The sequence below is a fragment of the Dermacentor variabilis genome, chromosome 9 (assembly GCF_050947875.1).
Source record: "Dermacentor variabilis isolate Ectoservices chromosome 9, ASM5094787v1, whole genome shotgun sequence".
In the NCBI taxonomy this organism is placed as follows: Eukaryota; Metazoa; Arthropoda; class Arachnida; order Ixodida; family Ixodidae; genus Dermacentor; species Dermacentor variabilis.
In genome coordinates, this window is record NC_134576.1 from 135,274,256 (window position 1) to 135,297,026 (window position 22,771).

General features: G+C 47.0%; 1 protein-coding gene across 6 annotated transcripts in view; it reads left to right on the top strand.

Moving 5' to 3' along the window:
* Positions 1–1,202: 1,202 nt before the first annotated feature.
* Positions 1,203–22,771, top strand: part of LOC142557603 (complement C3-like) — an 85,421-nt gene continuing 63,852 nt past the window's right edge. Inside the window, exons 1-4 of one of the 6 annotated variants that reach the window (XM_075669561.1) lie at positions 1,203–1,552; positions 6,875–6,954; positions 9,791–10,706; positions 21,614–21,774. In XM_075669561.1, the coding sequence (XP_075525676.1) occupies positions 10,636–10,706; positions 21,614–21,774 (232 nt within the window). In that variant the 5' untranslated portion in view covers positions 1,203–1,552; positions 6,875–6,954; positions 9,791–10,635. Of the gene's footprint in view, positions 1,553–6,874; positions 6,955–9,505; positions 10,707–21,613; positions 21,775–22,771 lie in introns of those variants that run through there. The other 5 variants (XM_075669558.1, XM_075669560.1, XM_075669562.1 and 2 more) reach the window with 5 other exon arrangements.

Genomic DNA, 22,771 nt, shown 5'->3' on the forward strand with positions numbered 1-22,771 from the left:
TCCACCAAGAGCTTTCAGTACAATAACACCTTGTAGCATAGAATATTAGGCATTTGGCGTATTTTGGCGTTTACATTGAGGATGCCTCTGACCATACTTCCATTCATGTCTGCTCACAATCTTTTTCACTTTATTGCGAACGTTTTATTTAAATGAAAAAGTTAGCATAGCATAGCTGGTTGACAGTTCTCTAGACATACTAATGTTCGGAACGGCACAAGTGTGCTGTGGACTGTTCGGACGCACAAGCCTCTATGGTACTGCAACCTACGTGAAGGTGTACGAACAGAAACCGTGAGGTTTTCAAATTTGTAGCCTCATAAACAAAATTATTCCGTGAGTCTTTTGAAAGGCAAAAGAAATAACATATGGAATCGCATCTTTCAGATCAACTAGATGTTAAGAGAAGCCATCTGAGCTAGATCCGAGTTTGACGTTCAGCCTTGAGAAGCAGAGTAAATTCGTGAGTGTTCTCATCAAAGGAGACATGAATGGTTCACAAGATTGCATTAAAAAAAAACAAATAGGTGTTATGAGAGGCCACCATATAAGGCCTCCAGATTAGAGTGGCTTTCTACGAATCTCGGTTTTCCCTCCTTCACCATGCGTAGCTGCCAAAACCACACCAGCATCATATCCCATCGACAAGGACCGATCGATCAAGTTGTACTGAAACAAAACAGCAGAGTCGTGGCGCCGCGCAATCGTCCGTTTGCAGACCTTCGCGACCACGCGGAAACGAGCAAAACGAACATTGTTATTATGTCAGGCCCCATGCATCCGGGTATTTACAGTTTCATTATCTTCGCGGCGTTCTTTCGAGGAACCGGCTCGGCTCGTCACTTACGTGGAAACCGCCCCACCGCTCCTCTGCATCACATATCGCCGTCGAAAGACAACAAGCAGACGACACCTAGACGTCCGTCTGTCTCCACTTTCGACACTTCCCCGCTTCCTCTCTCTCTCTCTCGCTCTTTCGCTTTCTCGTGCTGGCGCACAATCGTAACGCCGGTGCCACTGTGACGTCGACGGCGGGTGACTCAAGTCGGCGACAACGACAAACGGTGAATCCGATCCCGCTCGGCGTTATGCCTCCCCCCGGGGGGTCGCATTCTTTTTCGCGAGCCCCTATTGACGCCAAACTGTCAACGTCTTTATTTTTCCTCTACCAAGTTTTCCTCCTCTCCCACACCTCGTGACCTTCCTGCTTTGTCTCCGCACCGCCCGTGAGAGTCTAACCGCCGCCACCGTCTCCGTCAGCGCCGCCGCAGCGACGTCGTACTTATATCAACCAGTGTTCCCAAGCCCTACGCTTTCTTTTCTTTTACGGCCAGCACGTGTGGGTTGTGTGTATGTGTGCGGCGTCGAGAGCTGACAGCTTGGTTGGGACGAAGGCCAAGATACGCTTCTTGTGCCGACGAGATACCTGGGCAGCTGCGGAACGTGCGAGACGTAGTCACCCACCCACGGTACCCACCAAACAGTGATTCGAGTTTGAGAATTACGACAATCAACTATAAGAAGTTTGCGATTGTTCTTGGCTGTGGAAGCAGTAAGTAAACCGAACTTCTGTGAAGTGCCTTGATCACACTTGTGTTATGTGTACGCTGCCAAATGCTCGCCTACGCTCTTGGAAAAGAAGTCTGCGCATACATTAACTGCTAATAAGCTAGTCCTCGCAAAAAGCATGAGCTTCATAGCAAGTGAAAGTAGCAAGAATACTGTAGTTAGTAGGAAACGGTATACTTGCTGAACCAAGTGCACTGCACTAACTCAATGACACATACTGAGGGGAAGGATGGGTATTCTGTAAGTGTCCACCTAGTGAACAGTCCATTTCGTCTTCTGCTGAAGTGCTGATTAACTGGGGGCGCCTATCTCCTTCTCACGCGTACCCCTCCAGCACAGCCAATCAGAATTCAGCAGCAGACGAAATGGACATGTCTACTACGTGGACAATTCCGAAATACAACTCTGTAGTGAAGTGACGATATTTTCCAGCATCCGATGTAACTTCTGCGATGAGACGAGTGAAACTCTGTCGATACTAAGGCGTATGCCGAGCAAGGAACTCTGTCGTGAACATAACTTAATGTCATGCGATATCGATATGTAATGATTGACAGGCGCACTATACATGTGAACGTGGGAGTGGCGTCACCCTCCATGCCTTCGTTGTATGATTTGACAGTTGTTCGAAAGTTGGGTCTATATTTCGCCCGAAACGCATGTGAAAGCTTCCGTTCGACAAATTGAGGCATAAGTGTGTCCGATTTCTCCCGCGAGCCTACTCTCCGGAACGAAACGGAAGCATGCGAGACTTGATAAACGCGCTGTTTTGCACACAATGAGTTCGGCACAGGAAGGCATGGAACAAACACCACACGAAGCGCCAAGTTTGTCCAACCAACCAATCCCTACCTGCTCACTTTCAAGTTTCCTATGTGTTAGGTGGACACTGCGGTTACTTTCACTCTGCTAAAGCAGAACTGTTAAAAGGGTACTAAAGAGGGACACATTAGGCTATAGCCTTAAGACGAACTCGAAGGGACCGTTAAAATATGTTCGTCTTATCGCAATTCCGTCTTCAGAGATACATAGATAGAATTTATTGGCAGTTAAGGCAGAGAGGTCGACCTGAGCTTGTGCACTCTAATCTGCTACTCTGCACTGGGGAAGAGGCGAGGGGAGGGAAAGTACTGGGATGGATGATAGATGGTGAAGAGAATGAGACGCGTTTTGGCAAGTAAGACCCCCGAATTTAATATTTTGAAAATGGACCCACGAAACTAAAGATAAGCTACTCTTCGTGCACCGAAATATTATCGATAGAACGAATCAACAAAACAGCATTTAAAGAAAACTTACACGAAGAAATATATATTTGTTGCATTTGCCGTGCTATACTGTATTGATTTATGCAATCTAAATTATCACTTAAGTGAGTAGCGATTGCTGCCTGCTGGTGCTGCAAAATACCAGTGCGCTGTTACAAATGTTGATATTTAACCTAGCTTGCTCACAAAACCTTCAATTTCGTCGTGTTGTTCAATAAGATATGCACCAAAGTATCCACGGCGTTATCAAGTGCAATTTGTGTGAACACAATCGGTTTCTTCGGCTTATGGGCCATATTTATAAGCTTCATCTCGACTCTGCTAGAGTGAATCTTGTAGTGTCACACCTGTAGTGTCAGTACCGCAGGTTTCCATGTGACCGCCGGTACTGGACTTGTAGTTCATGTCCACATAGACAGGAGCTGCTTCTCTTGTAGCTAGCAGAGTCGTCTCCTCCAAATCTTCCGATCCGGACCTCTCGCTAAACTGAGTACCTCATTTCGGGGGGGGGGGGGGGGGGGGGAGCTTCGAGTGTTCAGCTTAACGGATTTAGCGGCTTGTGTAAACCGTTTCTTTCGTTTTTGTTGCATTGGGTCTATGAGAAGCTGAACACCTGTTCTCACATTGTTCCTCGTATCCTTAAACTTCGCTTGACTGGGTTCCTGCCACAGGGTTCGTACAATATTCTGGCACATTCTAAGCGAAAAAATACCTGTTGATAAGGCTGTCAGGCAAAAAAGACACGCTATCTCCAACGCTAATCACTGCACGTCTTCCAAATATTTTTAAAATGGCAGATTGGGACGGACTAGATCTGGTGATCAATAGGAAATATTTCGCTGACGTGAAGCTTGCCGAATAATAAGTTGCACGCATTATTTGCTCGAAATGTGTGTGAAGATTTTATTTGGAGATTACATTGTTCTATTCAGCAATGCTGAAGATCACATGCAAGAAAAGATTGCAGTTTTTGAAACTGCACAAGCATTCGCTTACTTAACCCAGGAAAACATTTTCAGACCAATTAATATTGTTTCGAGCACATATGCAAAGTGCTTGCAACTCAGCATCTTTTTACTATCATTGAAGTGAAAAGCTAATGTCGACTTGTGCTGGCTCAGAGACACTCAAATACAATTTAATAACTCATATCTGTCACTTCGCGCGCACAAAAATATTGGCGCAGATCGTGCCTCAGAAGACAATGTGACATAAAGGGACGTCATTGTGACTCAAAATGTTCGTGTCGTATTTTGTTAGAGTAATGATTTTTCTAAACACAGAACATTTCTATGATTCATCACAATCATTCTCTAGCAAGCCAAGCTTGCCTCACGTTACGCAGGTAACTGGAGTTGAGACTAAATTTTTTTGAAGAGGTCCCGAAAAGGCGGGACAGCAGCCTACCTGTACCCTACGGCGGAGTCGCTGGTAGGAGACAAATCATATTTCGCATTAATAAACAAGCTTTTAGAAATCACAGACTTGCGCATTGTGCCTTTGCACATACGCTCGTAGACGTCTCTGTAAGAAAGAATACACTCTCGAAGGAAATATGCAGAGGGACCAATCAAAACTATAACAAAGAAAAAGCCGAATAAGTTGCCGACGGGACGGGCCGAAAGTACACGCGGAGTCGTGAACGGGAGGCGAAACTAATGCGATGCATATGTTGACGGACACCTGAGGTGCTACAGCGAAGGTGAATGTCCTAGTCGGGGAGAAGCAAACAGATAACTAAACAAATTCTGCTTTGGGGAGACATGACAGGAGGCTCACGAATGGTTTAGAGAAGAAGGCGGGTATGCCTGGGCGCAAGGCATGGACGGCGGAGACGCGGCTTTGGAGAATAGGCGCGGGGAGTCGGCAGACTGTCTGTCTAGTTGATCTGTCGTTTGCTATATTTAGACAGTGCCGTAGATGCTGCACGTCGGCAGAGCGCGCGCGGTCCTCGCATCACGTGACCGATCGGCCACGGTCCGGTCTGTCACATCACGGGGATCCAGCCGCGTCGCATCTTCCTCCGACGTTTGGGACTCGTTTCTGGCTCTTACGACTGCCGTGACATGGCTGGCGTCCTTCTTTGTCCATTGAAGACGCGGGCTTCTATCTCCCTTCTCTTTTGAAGGTCAAGACAATGGTGCTTCGATCGCTGGTCAGGCATCTTTACATGTTCAACGTGAGGGGGTCATTGAATGCGGCCGTCCAGACTACACGCCACCGCCGCCCCCTACTTTTCAGCTGCCCGCGTCTTCCTCTGTGTCTCCCTGCGTCAGCTTTCCCCAGAGAAAGAAAAGCTTTACACCGGCCCCGCAGAGACTCACGGGATTCCTTTCTCTCCACTACGGCACGGGTTGCTCGCCGCGATGCCAGTGCATTGACCGCTGGTCATAAGTTCGGGAAAACGAGTGAGGGCGCAGGGAGCACAAGCGTCAGAAGGGAAGCGATCCCAAGCTTTTTGTTTTATTGCGATAGCCATTATGTGGACAATCCAGGCGCATTTCTACTGTCGTAGTCGCCGTGATGCTCCGCATAAATTCTAAGGGCATAACACCGTCGCCGCGCAACGTATATGCTGCATGTGTGAGTGAAAGCGTGCGATGGTGAGTCTACGATGGTGGTTCAATCTCGCGTGCGCAAGGGAGGAAAGCGGAGAAAAAGTGCGCAGTCTTCCGTGGCGTGCAAAGCACCGGAGGGAAGGGAGGAAGAGGCGGGATCGTTTTACTCCGGCGGCAGCTGCGTATGGCGCGGTCGTGCCGTGCGGGCTCTATCTTGAAAGAAAGCAATCTGCGATGGGGACAGGGTGCGCCGGGCGCTGATAGATTTGTGTGCGCGGTGTTCTCGCCGCTTTGTTCGCATTGAAGCGAGAGAGCACGAAGGTCAATTCTCTCGCTGCTGCCGCGATTCCACGACACAGCGTTTTGACAGCGAGTGCGCGCGGTCATCGAGTGAAATGATTCCACACTACAGCGTTTTGACAGCGAGTGTGCGCCGTCATCGAGTGAGAAGTATTCATGCTTGCTTGTGCACGCGTGATGACGTGTTTGTTAATGTAGTTGGTAAGCGAACGTTTACAAGTTTATACGGCCGATAAAGCTTCCATCCTTACTTCGTATAGCGGTCTACTCCTTTGGTATCGCAATCGATGCTTCGCGTTTCGGGCGAAACTGCGACTTTTTAGTTTTTGTTGCCGTGAGTTGAGCAACCGTCGCGTGCACGACACCGGCCTGGACGTCCGTAGCGAGGAGCAAATTCACAATGCTCAACATTGCTGGAAGTGTTTTGTGTGAGGGATGAATTTGTTTCTCTTTTAAATGCGAAGTGTTTGTTGCTTGCTTCCCGAATTTTCTTCCTCGTCTTCCGAACAGCCGCCATCACACACTCGGCGCTCCGCACGCAGAGGCGTTTGGGAGCAGGTGTCAGAAAGTGAAGTCTGACGTTCTCTCCATCACCTTCTCTCGTAGGCAGCAGATGCGTAGCAAGTATTGCGTCTGCTTCTTACCTCAGCGACACGTTGTGCGCTTGAGTACTTCCTGAATCGATTGCCTCTGAGATTGGTCAGCGCGCGCTCTCTCCGCACAATCTCGGAGGTCACGGCTCTGCACTGATCAGACTTGTACTTAACCAATTACGTGTAATTAATTACTCGTAATCAATTACATTTCTTTGTAGTTTTGTAATTCAGCCATTACTTTGTTTGATCGGAAACGCTCACAGTAATTCAACTACGTTATTTAGTAACCAATTAAATATATCTAGTTACTTTATTGACGACACAAGGTGTAACAAATGACGCAGATATGAGAACCTGAACTTGCCCGAAGCTGCAATAGAACGCCAGAGATCGTGTGCCACGCAGCATTCTCGCTGTGCATGTTCAGGCAGGTGAGCCAGGGGGCCCTGTAGTTGTTTCTTCATGTTGACGCTACACCAGATTTTGGTCGATCAATTGAACTTGTATTCTCGGTAGCGAAGGCTACTTAGGACGTAAATCCCAGGAATTCACGTACTTCATATTTCCTATTCGTTTTTTTCAGCTTTAAATTGGCCCTCCCGGGAGCGTCTTCTCCAAGACCTAGCAACAATGGAGTGCTGTCCTTCACATAGGACACAGGTGGTGAGTAACTGCAATATTGTGTGGAAGATCCGCATACGTTAGAACACCGCCTTACACCCTAGCTAGCACATTGAACGAACTAGTCAACCTTTCTGTCTTTCCCTCTCTTTTTCTTCCTCGAGCAAGTTTTCAGTGTCGCTGCTGATGTATTCAGAATAAAAACAAGGAGCTATTACCAACGAAAATATTGTTACGGGAATAGCAATTGTTATAGCGCAGATAAGCAACACATGAAGGGCTGCAGGGGACGCACTGAGAAGGCCACGTCAGCTTCTTCTGTTTACTGTGTCCGTACAACATTAATAAAAGTTGAGAGAAAAGTAATTACCGTAGCAATAATATATTATTATTGCGCAATTCCTCAATTACTTTCGTGGGGCAGTAACTGGTAACTGTATTCAATTACATTCTTGACTGAAGTAATTGTAATTGCAATCGGTTACTTCTTTTCTGTAACGTGTACAAATCTGGCGCTCATGTATCGTGCTTTCTACTTCAGGTGGCATTAACTGCTCGCAATAATAGTTCTAGGCAGGTGTTTGAGAACGACGTCAGGCGTTATAACTCTCGTTCTCACTCTCACGCAGCAGATCACGTGTCTAGTTCAGCGCTGCTTTCGTTTGCGGGATTGTGTCGTCGTTATCATTGCACTGGCGTGTCCTACGTTGTACTCGCGATGATGTAACGCGTTATACTACAAAAAAAAAAAGAAAAACAAGAAGAAGGTACAGAGAAAATTCGTCACAATCGTGTTGTATAAAAGCGCGCGCTTAGGGGCTATACTTCAGTCTGCTTCTGATGGTTCTTAAGCGAGTCCAAACAGCAGAGATGGCAGAAACAGCAGAGCCAGCAAAGTAAGTACACAGAAACCAAAACTATAAAACATTTGACGACGTGCGTTGCGCGGCAAATTCCAACTATATGGATATGCGTAATTTATGTTCCTCGGTACAGCAAGGTGTCGCCACAGGCAGCATTTGTTTTGAAAAGGATTCATTATACCGTGACAACTTTCCCACGATAGTGTCTTCTCATGCGCTTTGCTGTGAAGTGATCTAATTTCAACATGAGGGAGAAAGTGCTCGCGCTAGTCACAGGTCATACGCTGCCTCTGCATTATGCATGATTTACGTATACATTTGCAATTTATATCGAGTTATCTTTATATTTGCATTGTGCATGTGAAAGATTGTTTCACGCTAAGCGATTTTGAAAGCTCTTGATTAATTTTTGTTCGTGTTCATACTGTCGCCCCATGTAGTGTATTGAATATGTTTGTATTTAGCTATGGTTTTGGGATAGCCGGCTCTTCAGTAGCCAAACTTCCAAACAAAATCTGCAGACAACTCTGCCTCTCGTGATACCTTCTGCACTGTTTGGAAGCGTTTAATATTGCAACCTGTCACCTTGAAAACGATATATTGAGCGGCGTTCTCTGCTGGAAAAGCAAGAGAATGCCAAAGTTCTCGAGCCCTTGCTGTAAAACATTCTGCCATATCACGTTTTCTTCGAGCACTCGTTGAGCTGTAGGCTTGATTCTTAGACATTCTAGCCGATAAGATCCCTGTGTATTGATCCAAGTTTTCCATTATACATCCCCGCAAAGTACCAGTGAATGGTTACAGCTCTAAACGGACATTGTTACTTATGACATAGTGAATCCGTTTGCAAACTCTCCCATAGAATATCTCATAGCGGCTGCCTTCAATCTGAGCGACCATGTATGACACTTAACACCTCGTGCTGCGACCATTTAAACCGGGCAGTTATTGAGACATACATTCCATGTTTTCGGGAGTGCAAGATGTTTTTGATTCATTCCCAGAGTCATTACCGGTAACCTTCCTCACAGTAGGTTATGTTACTTGAATAGTTGACACATATCCATTGAAACGAAGAACTGCGAACGGGAACGGGACACTTTCTTCCTAATGAGAGGCTGGCAGGGTGGTTAGGTTGACACGATTATGTGTCTTTGCGGCGAGTGCGAAGAATGTTCTCCCCGCCCTTCGTCAATCGTTCGCACGCGCTATACAAGAACGATCAACATTTTCTTCATTTGCCTTGTTGAGCTGCGTCGTTACTCGCTTTAACATTCCGAGGAAGCCCCCAGTCCTTTCCCTACTGAAACCACGAACACGAGCACTTCATCGTGCCCTTTGCAGAATGCACGCAGTAGCGCCTGCGTTTTTTCGAGCAACGCGATAAGTAACGATTGCCAGTACGCTCGGTAATTTGCGCGGGGCTGAGACGTCGACGGTCTACGGGACGCAAGTTGCAGAAACCGCATCGCACGCCAAAGCGACCGCGCTGCCTCCAGCGCAAAAAAAAAAAAAAAAAACGAAAAAAAAACCCAAAACGTCCAACGGGTGGCGGCCGGTGGGAGCCCCATCTAGAAAGGGTCAAGTGTTGTCCTAAGCGTCCGTCCGTTCTCCCTTTCTCAGCGTCCTCCTCTCATGTCTTCTCTCTCTCCTCCACTCTGTACCCTGCTGGTTGCGGCGGCAGTTTCGACTTGTCCCCTCACCGCCATCACCACAGCGCTGCGACTGGAAAGGGAGCGCGAGAGATTAGTCCTTTTCCTCGGAACGCAGGCAGGCCACGTCGAGAGGCACTGGCTTGTGGCTTCGTCGCTCCCAAACAACTTCCAGAAAGAGCCGGCCGCGCACGCGTCTTGAGAGCCGGTGCCGCGATTTGCTCGTTGGCTAGAGTTTGTTTTCGACTGCACGAAAAGACGCACGTGTAGCCGTTAACGTCAGTGTGCTTTGTGAGAAAGTGACACGCACCTCCTCTGCACCCCGCCCCGCCCCCCTTTTCTTTTTTGTCACTGACCTCGCAGTGATGTCGCCGACCACTACCAGGGGACGAAGACTGTTGTGCATCCACAGTGTCTCGTGCTGAACGGTGGGCCCGAGGGTTCCCGTATTCTTCGTTCCAGGAGTGCATAAAATCGCCCTTGGAAGTGCCGCCCGCGAGGAAAATGACAGTCTGAAGCGAAGCGTGGGGCGTTTTTGTGTGTGCAGAGACCAGGAACGCGCGCTGTCGAACAGCGTGTATGTGTCCAGCGCTGGACCGCTCGCAAAGCGCCGTTTCTTTCAGCTCCGGTCGCTCGTTCTTCAGAGAGCGCCCCCTAAGAACCTAGATTGTGTCCAGCCCAATCACGGGGATGCTGTGCGCGTCATCTCTCTACAGACAGTTTACGACGACGCATTCATGCCATACGAGTGCTACACGAAAGTGAACAAACCACGTGGGAGAGTGGGCGCAACTGACGGAAGGACCCTCCGTCGTGGACGTCCGGCCGAGAGACCGCAGTGCCTGAACAAACATTTGATTTTCACTTTTTCTCAGTGTTTGCGAATTGTTGGCGTTTGAAGTAAGCGCGGTATTTATTTCATCGGGGAACCGTACATCGTCGAGCGAGGAAAGATTCCGTCAACGAGCGAGACTGCCGGGCCGACGAGTTGAAACCAACAGCTCGTGCTCTCCGCGAAATACGAGACCCCCCTGGAGAGATAAGGGGCCGACGCGCAGTCCCCGCTACTTTCGTAACGCAGTGCCTGGCCTTATAGCATCGGCGCTTGGTGGAATAAGGAACTGAGCATTACGGCTGGCAACGCAGTTTGCCCCGAAGTGGCTCGCCAACTGTGGTCTTGTGACTGTGTTTGTTGGACATTGGCGAAGATGGAGTTATCCAGCGCCCGAGGGCTCTGTTGGATCTTTTGGATATGCATGGTCATCTGTGTGCCTGGAACGTAAGTACCCTTGACGTATCTTAGAGAGACATAATGTCTGAGCACCTACTTCAATACGACTGGCCACGGATATTCTAAATACTATTAGCAGTAGGTTTTTTTGTTGCTTAAAGTCAAGACTTAGTGTTAGAGAAAGACGACGTGACCTATCCATGTGAATGTTGCCTAAGGAAAATGTATGGGAGGTACTATGATGTACGTGCGGTACTGCCAATTAAGAATGATAACTTTGTTCAGCAATATATGTCGGGAACGCGTTCAAGACGAATAAGAACTTTATGCATCCAGCTTAACAGTCAACTTTGACCCTACATGGCGCAGCAGATGTCACCGTAAAAATGCAAGCATAGAGATTTAACTCCGGTCGATCATAATAAATTTGGCCGAGAACATCTGGGCAAATCTTGCGAGTGCTAGCTAAGTGCATCGTGTAAAAATGTACGACGCACATAGGCGATGAACAGTTTATGGCGAAAAAAGAAAAAAATTAAATGCTAGTTGGGCTGTTTTTAGTGGCCTCGCCTCTACTTTTATGCGATAGGGTGTCAGTACTTAATTCGTAAAGTACATGTCGCAACATGTTTCAGAGATGAAAAGAACGCATTGACAATAACCAAACACACTATGTATCATTATGGCCTCCTTATTATATGGCCGACCTATATGAGTAAAGCGTGCTTTAATAAATCTTGCGAAAATTAATCGCACTGTCTCGCAGTTTCAACGTGGTTCCGGAGAAGGGCAGCTTCTTTGTTGTTTTATAATTAAGAAGTGAGATAAGACTGGTAAGCTCCAAGGGGGGGGGGGTGGAGGTAATCAGTATTTGGAGATAACCTTGAAACACGTTATACTCGGGGCCGTGGCGCACTTGGCTTTCGCGACGCTCCGAAAACGTGAGACGCGCGCAGTTCAACAACAACAACAACAATAAAAAAGTAAAGCTGACACACGTCCTCGTCTTTAATGCATGCACGTCACAAATAACCACTGACTTCTCCATGCTGATCGGGAATTGAATACGACGGAACAACTTTTTCGCCCATGCTACTATAGAATGAGATTGCTCTGTATGACAGCGTATTCATGAGTAATTCTGCAAGCGAAATTGAATGTGTCTTACAATGTTTCTTTCATTTTATTTGATTTTCCTTAAAGAGCCCGCTGGGGGTATTACATAATTCTTGTTGCGATGTTACAATATTTGTTCTGATCCCGAGCTATAAAGTCATTAATTTTACGTCTTTGACAAGTCAAATGTTTCTTTTACAACATTTCCTGCTGTTAAATACACGACTCCATACGACGTTCCACGTTTCCTTTTCCAGTTTTTTCCTGGAGTGCGTAAGGTTGAAATGCTGCGTTTTTGTTTTCCATAGAAAAAAACCATTCGCTAACTCTCTCGATAGACGGCGACCCGCACATACCTGTGTGCAAGGATAATCACGGGCAGAGAACTTCTCAAATGTCAACGGTCAACCTTCTCCAGAAATGGTCCTCCTGTCGCCTTGGCCGCATCCTGTCGTCGGCTTGATGTTATAAAGGCTGTCAACAAATTCCTTCGCGATTAGTGATCTCGATTTAAAAATTTGAATAGACCTTCGCCCTTTATGTTCATACAAACGACCACCTTCCCCCTCATCATCAAGTTTTTTCTCTTTTCCGAATTTTACTTCCGGTACCCTCCTCCGATGCCGAGTAGACGGTCAGAACGTCAATTTATACTGACCTCTAAACTTGTCCATCGCGATAAAGTTATCTCTCTCTTTCTCTAAAAATAAAACAAAGACTGAATAGAAAAGCAGCATCTCCGTTTCAGCGGCAGCCAACTAATTTGCGTTTTCACAACGTCGCTCCACAACGTACGTTGCAATGCACGAACAGAGACGACAGTTGAGATTAAGCGACGAGGAAGTGGTGGCATACGCACCGGTTCGTGCGTCGAGGCGAATGAATGTTTGCCTTCCTCCTCCTCCTCTTCCTCCTCCTCGCAAGTGTCTCGAGAAAGCGGAACACTCATTCAAGCACACCGCGCTCTCAGGGTGGAGGCACACCGCGCGTACAAGGGCGGGTGCCTGCGATGACCGGCGCTTCGGGCATTTCGCAGAACGACGGCACGCTACGCAAGCGGGACTCATGCAAGACGCTTATTTTTTTTTTCAATCAAATCACCGCGCGCACGCCACCATCTCATCGTCGCTTTGTTCGTGGTTCGCGTAAAACCGTGCAGCACAGTGGAGGCAAAGACTTCTAGCCGGATCTCTGCAGCCTTAACGCTCAAGCATATCGGCAATGCGTAAATGAATCCTGGTGCGTGCGACTATTTAAGAAAAATTTGGCCCAACTACGATAATATTCTATGCAATGCGTGAACACATTCGCGTAGCACACACACATTATTGAACTTCCATCACAGCCGATTTACGAGAGCGTGACCGTGCGTGCGTCCGTTTGGCTTCGTCGCTTTTGCGGCAAACGCGCTGTGCGGTATTGAATGTCGAAACGAATATGAAATAGTTAAATGCAGGCACATAGAGAGAGAGAGGAAAGGCAGTGAGGTTAACCAGACCCACGTGCGGTTTTCTACCCTGCCCGGGGGGAAGGAGAATGGTGACGAAGAGAGAAGGAGAAGAGAGAGGGAGCCCAGTTTCGCGCACATCTGTTGAAATACCTCAAGTCGACAGGCCTTGGCAAACGTGTGTACACTCGGTGCGAACCTTCAAATATGCAGACACATATATCGGCGAGAGTAATATTAGGCATGTGCAGACTATAGGGAAGAAAAGGGCCGCTACACTCCCATCTCACAAGCTTGTTGCAGCACTGTGAAAGCTACAGGAATTCTTAGCCAATAAAAAGGCCGAATGTCCTAAGAAACATGTCCTCATCCTCGCCGCGTCGTCTGCTCAACGTCTGCTTGCCATCCTGTTACATGCTCCAAGCTTGGTGGGTGGACGCGAAAAATATTTTGACGCCGTAACCATAAGCTGCGTTTGCGTGCATGCGACAGCAAGGCTTCGCTGTAGCTGTATTTTTTCTGTAGTTACCTTGCGGCCTCGTTAGCACGGGCGAATGCCCTTACAAATGTTCACCTGCGCCGCAGCGTCTGCTCGGCGTCTACTTGGCGTTTGCTTGCTTCAGTCATCTCGTACCATGCTAGAGCGGGGTAGTAAATTACTGATGCAGTGAAGAATTAGGCTTTCATGGCGTTCCTCATTGTCAGTGCATCATCAATACTAATGCTGTGGCGCCATATGCCAACTAGAAATCAAACTAGCTTTACAGCTCGGCGGCATCTCTGTAGTCGTAAGCAACGTGAAAACAGACAGCCTATGTCAATAGTTACGACAAAATGTGGCTAATGAATTGATCTCAGCCTGAGATGAGACAGCGCTGACGGATTTTGCAGCCTTGTTTCTTGCTGACAGGGCGGAGATCCAGTAACAAGCGCGAATTCGTATCGAAGCGGGTGCATGGCCGGCGCTGTATGAGCTTGCCATGTTGTCATGGTTAGGGTGCCTATTACGGTTACCGGCGGTAACTACCACAGTAACTTTCAGTATACGACGTGCATACGTGAAGGTCCTAACATATCACGTATCGCTGTACCGCATCATGTATGTAGCGAGGAAAAATTATATTTTCTAGTGTAGCCAATAGTCAGCCAGTTACGCCTGGAACTATATACCGTTGCTCAAGGATATTGCCTGTGTACGCCTCGCACCTTCGGCAGTGCTGCAAGCAGCTTGTGAGATGGAGTATAACTGTCAGGGACGAGGGGTCAATTAAACACAATGTCACTAGACTGCCATTAAATAAAAACTGCACAAAACATCTTTAAGCCTAGCTCCGAACAAGGTTTCCCAGAATGAATTGCTGCTGTGTGACTAGCTCTCCAAAAACTCTAAATGCTGAAGAAAGATAAGAAGTTTTGAAAAGAGAAGACATTACGGGTGGTGAACTTGTGTGGTGACGGATACACGCAGAAGGGGTACGTTGTAAAGAAAACAGCAGTGGTTGTCACGTAAACGATAAAACTGCTACTTGACTGTCCAAAATGCGCTAACAGAATGCAAGTAAATATCATAGGTTGCCATGTAGGCATCCGCCGCGAAATGAGAAGCAGAGCTTACACTACACAGTTTTGTTTCTGCATTGCTTCGAAGACTTTTGTCACCGTTTTATTTCCGATAGGTTGCGACACATTGTAGTTTGGTCGGTTTCAATTATTCCAAAATACCAAATAGTTCCTTTTCATATACGGATACGACTCACCACTGTATAAAATATTCGCTCACCTCAGAATATAACAGAAACATTAAAATTAGTATATAAATGAAAAAAATTATACACATACTGCGAACTGTGGGAATCATTATTATGCGTAGAATTGAGCACGTAGCCTGCTAAGATCGTTTCGGTTACCGCGAACTGTTACCAGGTGGCACAGACATAAGTTTAAGGCCGAAAATTGTGTATGTTTGTTGAAAACGCCAAGGTGACGTCACAACAACGAGGATGTCTTGATGGGTCCCTCGTTCGAATCCCACCATCGGAGGCGTAATTTTTTTCCTTCTTTTTTTTTCTGAAACCGCCTGAAGAGTTGCTAGACAGGAACCTACAACGAAGTGCTTGTTATCAGGCACAGAACACTTCGCACTAATGAGTGAACCAGCAAATGATGACGCGCAAGTGGCGCAGTATACATGACCATTCAGCCACTGATACAGAAAGCTGGGCTAGTTAGTCATTGAAATTATGAAGCGTGGTTACAGCATCAACGAAGACTTCTCAGGACATGCGACATAGACCAGTGCGTGGCCTGTGAAGTTTTTTTCGTTCCTTAGCGCTGTAACCTTGTTTATAAGACCATCTGGTCACCATCACTAAGCGTACAGAGGTGCGTCCCGGCGTTGATTCGAGGCCTGTTTCGCCGTTATCTCCCGAGGCCATCGCTCTGGGGCAGAGGCGCGCCCCTTCTCGAAAAAGTTGAAAAACGGATGGCAGAACGCCCTTCCCCGGTGGCGAAGCAGGGAGCGGCCGGCGCGTAATTTGCAGTAGCCTTGCGCAAGGCCGGAAAGCCACTGAGCCGCAGCCTGTTCTTTACTTGGATCTGTGCGTGCCGGTATCAAAAGCCGCGCACACTCACGTGGCTTCGTTAGAGACGGCGCGTCTCGTTGGCTTCGCGCGAAAGAGAACCGCCCCTCTCCGTTTTCCATCCGCTTCGAACATCGCCTGACGTCACCTCTCTACGGACCCGGTGGCAGCTGGAGAGCGCGCTTTTAAAATGCTTGCTTTCGCGAGGAGCGGATGCGCGCGCCGCTATCGCGTGTCGTGGGTGTCAGTCACTGGTTGTTGTGAGAGTTGCGTTCGCAGAACGAAAGGGATCAGGGCCTCGTAATTGGCGGCATTGCTTTCGCACGTGGCACAAGCGGGTTAGTCGTCCAATTTCTTTCTGCTCCCGATGATCTGAGAAACACGCAATAACACCTTCAAGGTTTTGTAGGGTTATATGTATGTATGTATGTATGTATGTATGTATGTATGTATGTATGTATGTATGTATGTATGTATGTATGTATGTATGTATGTATGTATGTATGTATGTATGTATGTATGTATGTATGTATGTATGTACAGGGGCGTGGCCAAGGAGGCACGTGCCCCCCGATATTTCTGTGCAGCAGGATACCCGATCGACATATCCTTGTTGGCATCAGAAATAAATGAGTATCTTAGTCATGGGATGAGCTCTACGCGTTGCGAGGTTATAATGCTGTACCTTTTATGCCAAAGTGCCGCAGACACGACTACTATCACCTCCCCCCACCAGGAGGGGAAGGGGGAGAATATTACGATGTTTTTTAGTCTGTCTTGAGCACACGTCTTTTACGGTATATATACATAAGTACTTTATTTACAATGAGTAACCTTTAGATGCAGCACACAAGCGACAACAAGCTTCTGAGAGCAGAGACTGACAACCAGCACACTGTTCTGAGATTAACAGTGATTTCGCAGCAACATTGCTGTTGCCGATTTCGCCGGCTGCAGGAACGTCTATCAATAAACTTGCTCGAAGCACCTTTCACCGTCAGACGATTTCCAAGAATATCTTTAAAGACTGGCGAGTGGAACTTTTTAGCGAATGAACCTTTTCATAATATTTGGCACGATATTGGTGAAATTCGAGAACAAGTCGAAATTCGTAAACGTTACGAAGCATTCGGGAAAGTGAGCATGTATGATTCTACGATCCTTCCTTGTGCAGTAATGTGTTGTTTGTGTCATGTCTCATGTGTAGTCATATGTAGGCATGCGATGTCATGTGAATTAAACCCCACAAAGCTTGAACACCATTCCATGTCAAAGAAAATTAAAACAACTTGCTCACAGATATTTCTGGCCACGGAGAGCACATTGGTATGAAAAAAGCAGCGATATTATAAGTGAGTAAAATTAATTATTATGCTAACTACTTAATTAGTAATTCATTTGCTGAACTATTCACAACTCAACAATCCCATCAGAATACCAAGAAAGTCTAGTAGGGGCTGTACTTCGGGCTTTGTGGGCTATGTTGTCCAGGACGTTTGTGGTGTCTACGTCTCCCCCTTGTGCCTCATTTCTATGGCGGTCGTACAATAAATCAAGGCACTTTCTTTGAGGGCACACTTGTTCAGGGAACCTTCTCTTTCCGCCTCATCTTTCTGTTCCCTCGCCGTTCTTCTCCTCTAGGGTGTAGCCAAGCAGAAACTGTTCTTGTTAACATGCGCGCCTTCAATGCAAGTTCTCTCTTTTACGTGTCCCAATACAATGTGGCGTGTCCACAGCCACAGCAACCAGCTGTCATGGCTAACATTTCCTGATCTAGTTCACACATGTACACATGATCTTACGTATGGGAATGGGTTGGGCGATTGGTACAAAAACGATACGCACCGGCTGTGTGTGGACGTCCATCATGTGGCATGCTTCCTGCTTCTTTCTTTTAGCCCGTTAGTGATTAGAAACAGAGTTAATGCCTTTGTAGAATTAGAGACAGTTACCTTACTGTAAACTTTCATTGATTTCAGTGCCCGTTTGCCTTCTGTATTATGCCTGCGAGAAAGAATAGGGATTAGAATATTCGTGGTGACTTAGACTACGATCTACTACGGCGCTGAATTGAAGCACACAGCTTTTGTCTACTTGGTCACAGGTTTAAAAAGAATCACGTGTTCCCTTGTTGATTTTTCACCTGAAGGCGCTTTTTTATAGGCGTCGTTGCTTTCGGAAGTTATGCCTAAAGATTTAGCATTTGTAACCCTTTCGACTTCCTCGGAGTCATAGTGGATCAAAAGGACCAAAAGTTTGAAAAAATCGCGATGGCAGCATTGAGCGGTCAAACTGAACACTTTTCAAATGCGCAACATGATGACAATTACAAAAAATAATAGAGAAACAAGCAAACAAAAATGACAAAGAAGAGAACGTTACCACAAGAAGTCTCAGGCACCGTCAAAATCAGCTTTACTGTAATAAAAAAAACAGTAACGTATACCACCGGTATCGACTATTTATATAAACCTTTAGTAATTACTGCGTGGAGTCTTTATTGCACAAAGCGATAATCACCCACACGGAGCCCAGTTTGAGCTCACTCGAAAAGCCCGCGAAGTGTGCACTTAAATTGTTCTTATGGTCAAGATAAAAAAGAGTTGAGAGACAAGATTGGATCTAAAGCTAGTTGGTTAGTGAAGACCTCCTTTGCAAAACTGAGCTATTGTGGAGCCAGACGTATACTCGTAATTATCGCTAAATATGTAACAGAAGTATGTGGCTTCAGCCAGCGTGCTCGCGTTTAGTAAGCGCGTCGGTTGACGTCACTGCACCGTCGCAGACCTGGCGACATTCAGATGGCGCGCTGAGGACGCCTGTTTACGAGAAGCGTATGAGTGTGCGCCCTCTCAAGTGTCGCGTGAATCCATCAGCGGCAGCCGCGAGTGATTCCTTCTGTGAATCGAAGCGCCGCGCGAGCGTAATACAATATAGCAGCTCCCGTCTCTGATGCTGGCTTCACGAGTCGTGGGGATGATGAGCCGTCAGACACGTCATTGCCGATGGCGGCTGGGTCACCACGTGATGAAGCAACAAGCGATATAGTGTGCCTTGAGGGTGGATGCTGTAGTCCTGGCGGCATACTGAGGGAGTACAGCGAAGTAGCACATGACAGTGCACAGCGCTGATATTAGCCTTTTACGAAATTTTTTCGCCCCAAAGCACCACGGTGGCCCAGTGGTTATAGCGTTCTTAGCGCTTTCCACAAGGTCGTCGATTCGATTCCCGGCCCCGTCGGCCACATTATAATGGGGGCGGAATGCAAGAACGATTGTATACTTGAATTTAGGTGTATGATAGAGAATCCCAGGTGGTCAAAATAAATCTTTAGCCATCCACAACAGCATCTCTCATACCCTCAGCGTTGCTTTGAAACTTTAAAATCAAACCAATCAATCAAGTCACGCTGGTGGTCTACATTGAAACGCTTCGTGTTGCTCACTTCTTTTCTCTTGTGCCCTGTGTGCACGCCTCGCCCCTTTTTGTATAATGAATCCGTACCAACTAGCTCAGCTTTCTGTCGTTCAACCAATACGTACCCACTACCCAAGCCTTAGCGCAGGGCCCCGAATAATTTTTGACCGTCTGGGGTGCTCTAACGTGCGTGGCAAAATACGGCACAGGTACAGTTTTGAAATCAGATGCATCGACTTAGTATCGAACCTGCGACATCGTGCCCGGTAGCAGAACGCGATGGCGACTGAGCCACGACGCCGAATTCCTCTACAACGTAGAGCAAGTTGCCGGAAACCACGAAAGTCCCATTTGCCCTCGGAGCAGTGAGGAAGGCTCTGAGACAACTATTTCGTGGGCCCGCACGACCATCGTATTTCTGAGGTTACAATCTGACTTTCCTTTGGCTAGGTAGCGCTGCCCTAGAATGCGGAGCGAATTCAGGCAGAACCGGGATCCCGCAGGGCTGGCGTCTTCGATGCTCGCTATTTCTGGACTGTCGGCTTGCAGGGACGCTTGCTATACGGGTACTAACAAAGCACACTGGAGCAGGAAGGAAGTAAAAGAAAAGGAAGGAAGGTAAACAAGCCGAAGAACGTTAAACACGGGGAGAGGAAGACACAGAACCGCTGTATCGCTAACACGGTCTCTCCGTTAGCGGCGTTTACGATTGAATGACTATTTGAGAGACACGGGATCTTCAAGATCGCAGAGATTTGTCATGGCGCACGTCAGCACGCTACATGAAGAGAATTCAATTATAAATGAAATAATAACGCGGTACATGCGATGCTTAACACACCACAATAAATACGTAGCACAATATGGTGACACTATGAACTTTTATGCAAGAAGAGAGAGAAGGCTTATGGGGTGGGAGGGGTGGAGCGGTATTTTTGACCTTTCTAAGTCCTCACTGTGCGCGCATATCTGGAAGATGACTTACGTGTCGTTTATGAAATCTTTATTTTTTGTTATCATTATTATTCTCGCGGCCTTTATTTTGTCCTGCACCGCTTTGTGCGACGCATAGTCGCGCATTTTTTCATGATTGTGCGTTATATATATATGAAAATGCGCAGACAGCACCACTTTATCTTTATGCGTCAACGTCTCCTAGCAATCACGTACTTTAAAAAAAAGAATGTGTGGCAAAGCAGTCTGTATCAACCGGTTTGGTCTTCGCGGATACTCTCACCTCAGGAAAGGTTCAACGACGGCGGTAATGAAGGATGAAGTAGAGGAGGTGTAAATGGGAACGCGTCTACACAACGCTGAGTGATTGCGGAAGCCAAAAGTGCAATTCGCTGCCACGTGAAAAAAATGTCAAAAGCTGCTCTTTTCCACAGCCTGGGTGAGCCTGAGGAAATGGAAGTTACGCCCTGACGAGCAGTCGAATTTGCTTCGTGGTTTAGAGGCCGACGACAATGTGACTCAGGTCGTTCAATCTGCGTAATTTCTGCACCCGGTCTAGCTTCTTACACCCCGATGTCTCATGAGATGGTAACGTAATGACGTGCATATTTTACGAGCGTTCCTCCGCTGCAGTGATCCAGCGATGGCGTTTTATTTTTTGGTCCACTGCACCAATCGCGCCCGTCGTTCGGTTTCGACAAGGAAGTACTTCTGCGGGCGAGCCCGCTTACGTCACTCGAAAGAAGCGGTGCAACCGGTGAGGTCATATTCCGGCCTTCGGCGACGTTTCGGATCTAGGGAGAGCAAATAGAGCGTGAAGCATCCATGCCTCTGCCTACCGACAGTAAACGCTGACTCACTACAGGGTGTTGAGGGAAGATGGCAACGACGACGTGGAAACTATACGACAAACGCTTCGTGGTGCGTGGCGTCACTCTGGAAGTTAATTCCATGTGAATACACTTTCCAGTCTCACCGGCTAGAATTCGTAAATTGCACTATGTTCTGTAATGTAATTATTTCAAAATATAATTACTGAATTTCTGTAAATTAGTTGATTACCTGTTTCTATTTCTCGTGAAAGTCATGTGCGCTTCTCTGAATAATCTGGCTCAAGCACTAGAATTATGTTATCTGCAACAGTTTATTCTTGAGAATTCCGTAAAACATAAAAATTATTAACCTGTAGTTTACAGCAAAAAGTAACGCTTGTTTATGAAACTAAAATTCACAGATCTGCACTTTTGTTTTATAAGACAGCCTTCCAGAACGTGAGTTCCAAGTACTGGTTGTTAACCATTCATTCTTAACTCAATATGTTGCGAGTGCTAGAAAAGTACCTTTGTTAAAAATTCAGATATCGATGTCGGGATCTTATTTGTGGCCCTGCTATTGCGCAGTATTTTACAAAACACAAATGTTGAAAAAAAATTGTCTTGCAGGCGCAGCTGTATTGTCACGGCACCCAACGTTGTGCGGCTAGGAGCCGAGGAAACTGCAGTGGTCTTCAACCGGGGATCACCGCGGGACGTCACATTAATCCTCCAGGATTATCCTGCGCGAATACACACTCTTTTCCGAGACACCATCAGCCTCGGCACAGGTGAGATTGCGCGCGCAAATACCGCACCAGTTGTCGTATTAGACGTACGTATTTTCACGTTCCTGCAGAAAGGAGTCCAGTTGTGGCCATTACTGCATAACTGCAAACACCGAACGGGCACACGTGATCGAATAAGCACCTCCCTCCCCACCGCCTTTCATTCAATACGTTATTTAGAGACGTCCCGGCAGCCGTATTTGTTTACCGTATCACTCTTATACTGGGTCTCTGTAGTTTGTACGGAGAGACGCAGTGTGGATGCCTGCGTCGAAACATATCACTTCTAAATTTGTCGCTGTTGGTTATGAGAGAATAATAAAAAAATGTTTCAGCATGCATTTGTCTCACCTTTTTTGTTGAAAGTTGGGACTGAGTGACTGCGTCAACTGCAGGAGTATGACCGTTACGCACGAGTTTATACAGTACTCCTCTGCTTGAATGCACATAGTTAGCTTCGCAATTTCAGACTTTTCAAATGACAGTATCCCTGACTAGGCTAGCTTCTACCCTGTCACCCCACGAAAACGGCAACGGTGAACCAGGAGAGCAAATAGGAGTGACCAACAAGGTCTGACCGATCTATGAAAATGAGGCCCCAACGGGATTTTTCGGTAGACACGTTGATCCTGTCCGGTCCTCGCATGAACAAGGCCACCACCTGCAGACCGCAGGAATGGTTCCCCATAAGCGTTAGGCGACGTCAGGCTTCTAACTTGTCTATTTACGCAATGTTGTTGCAGGTATACAGGCGCGGCATAGTATGCATGTTTCGTGCGGAAAAAAAGAAAGAATGAAAACAAAGATTAACGTATCGCGTGTGGCGAAAATTTGGGGCGGGAAATTGACCTTTCGCGACTTGTATGCATGCCGAGAAGCCCTGATTCCCTACCTCATCCTTGCGGCGGTGCTTAACTCGGCGTACACCTGACAGTTCCAACTTTACGTGAACGCTGCGATGCTTTAAACTTGTAGACAAGAAGAGGCGCGCTGATTGGCG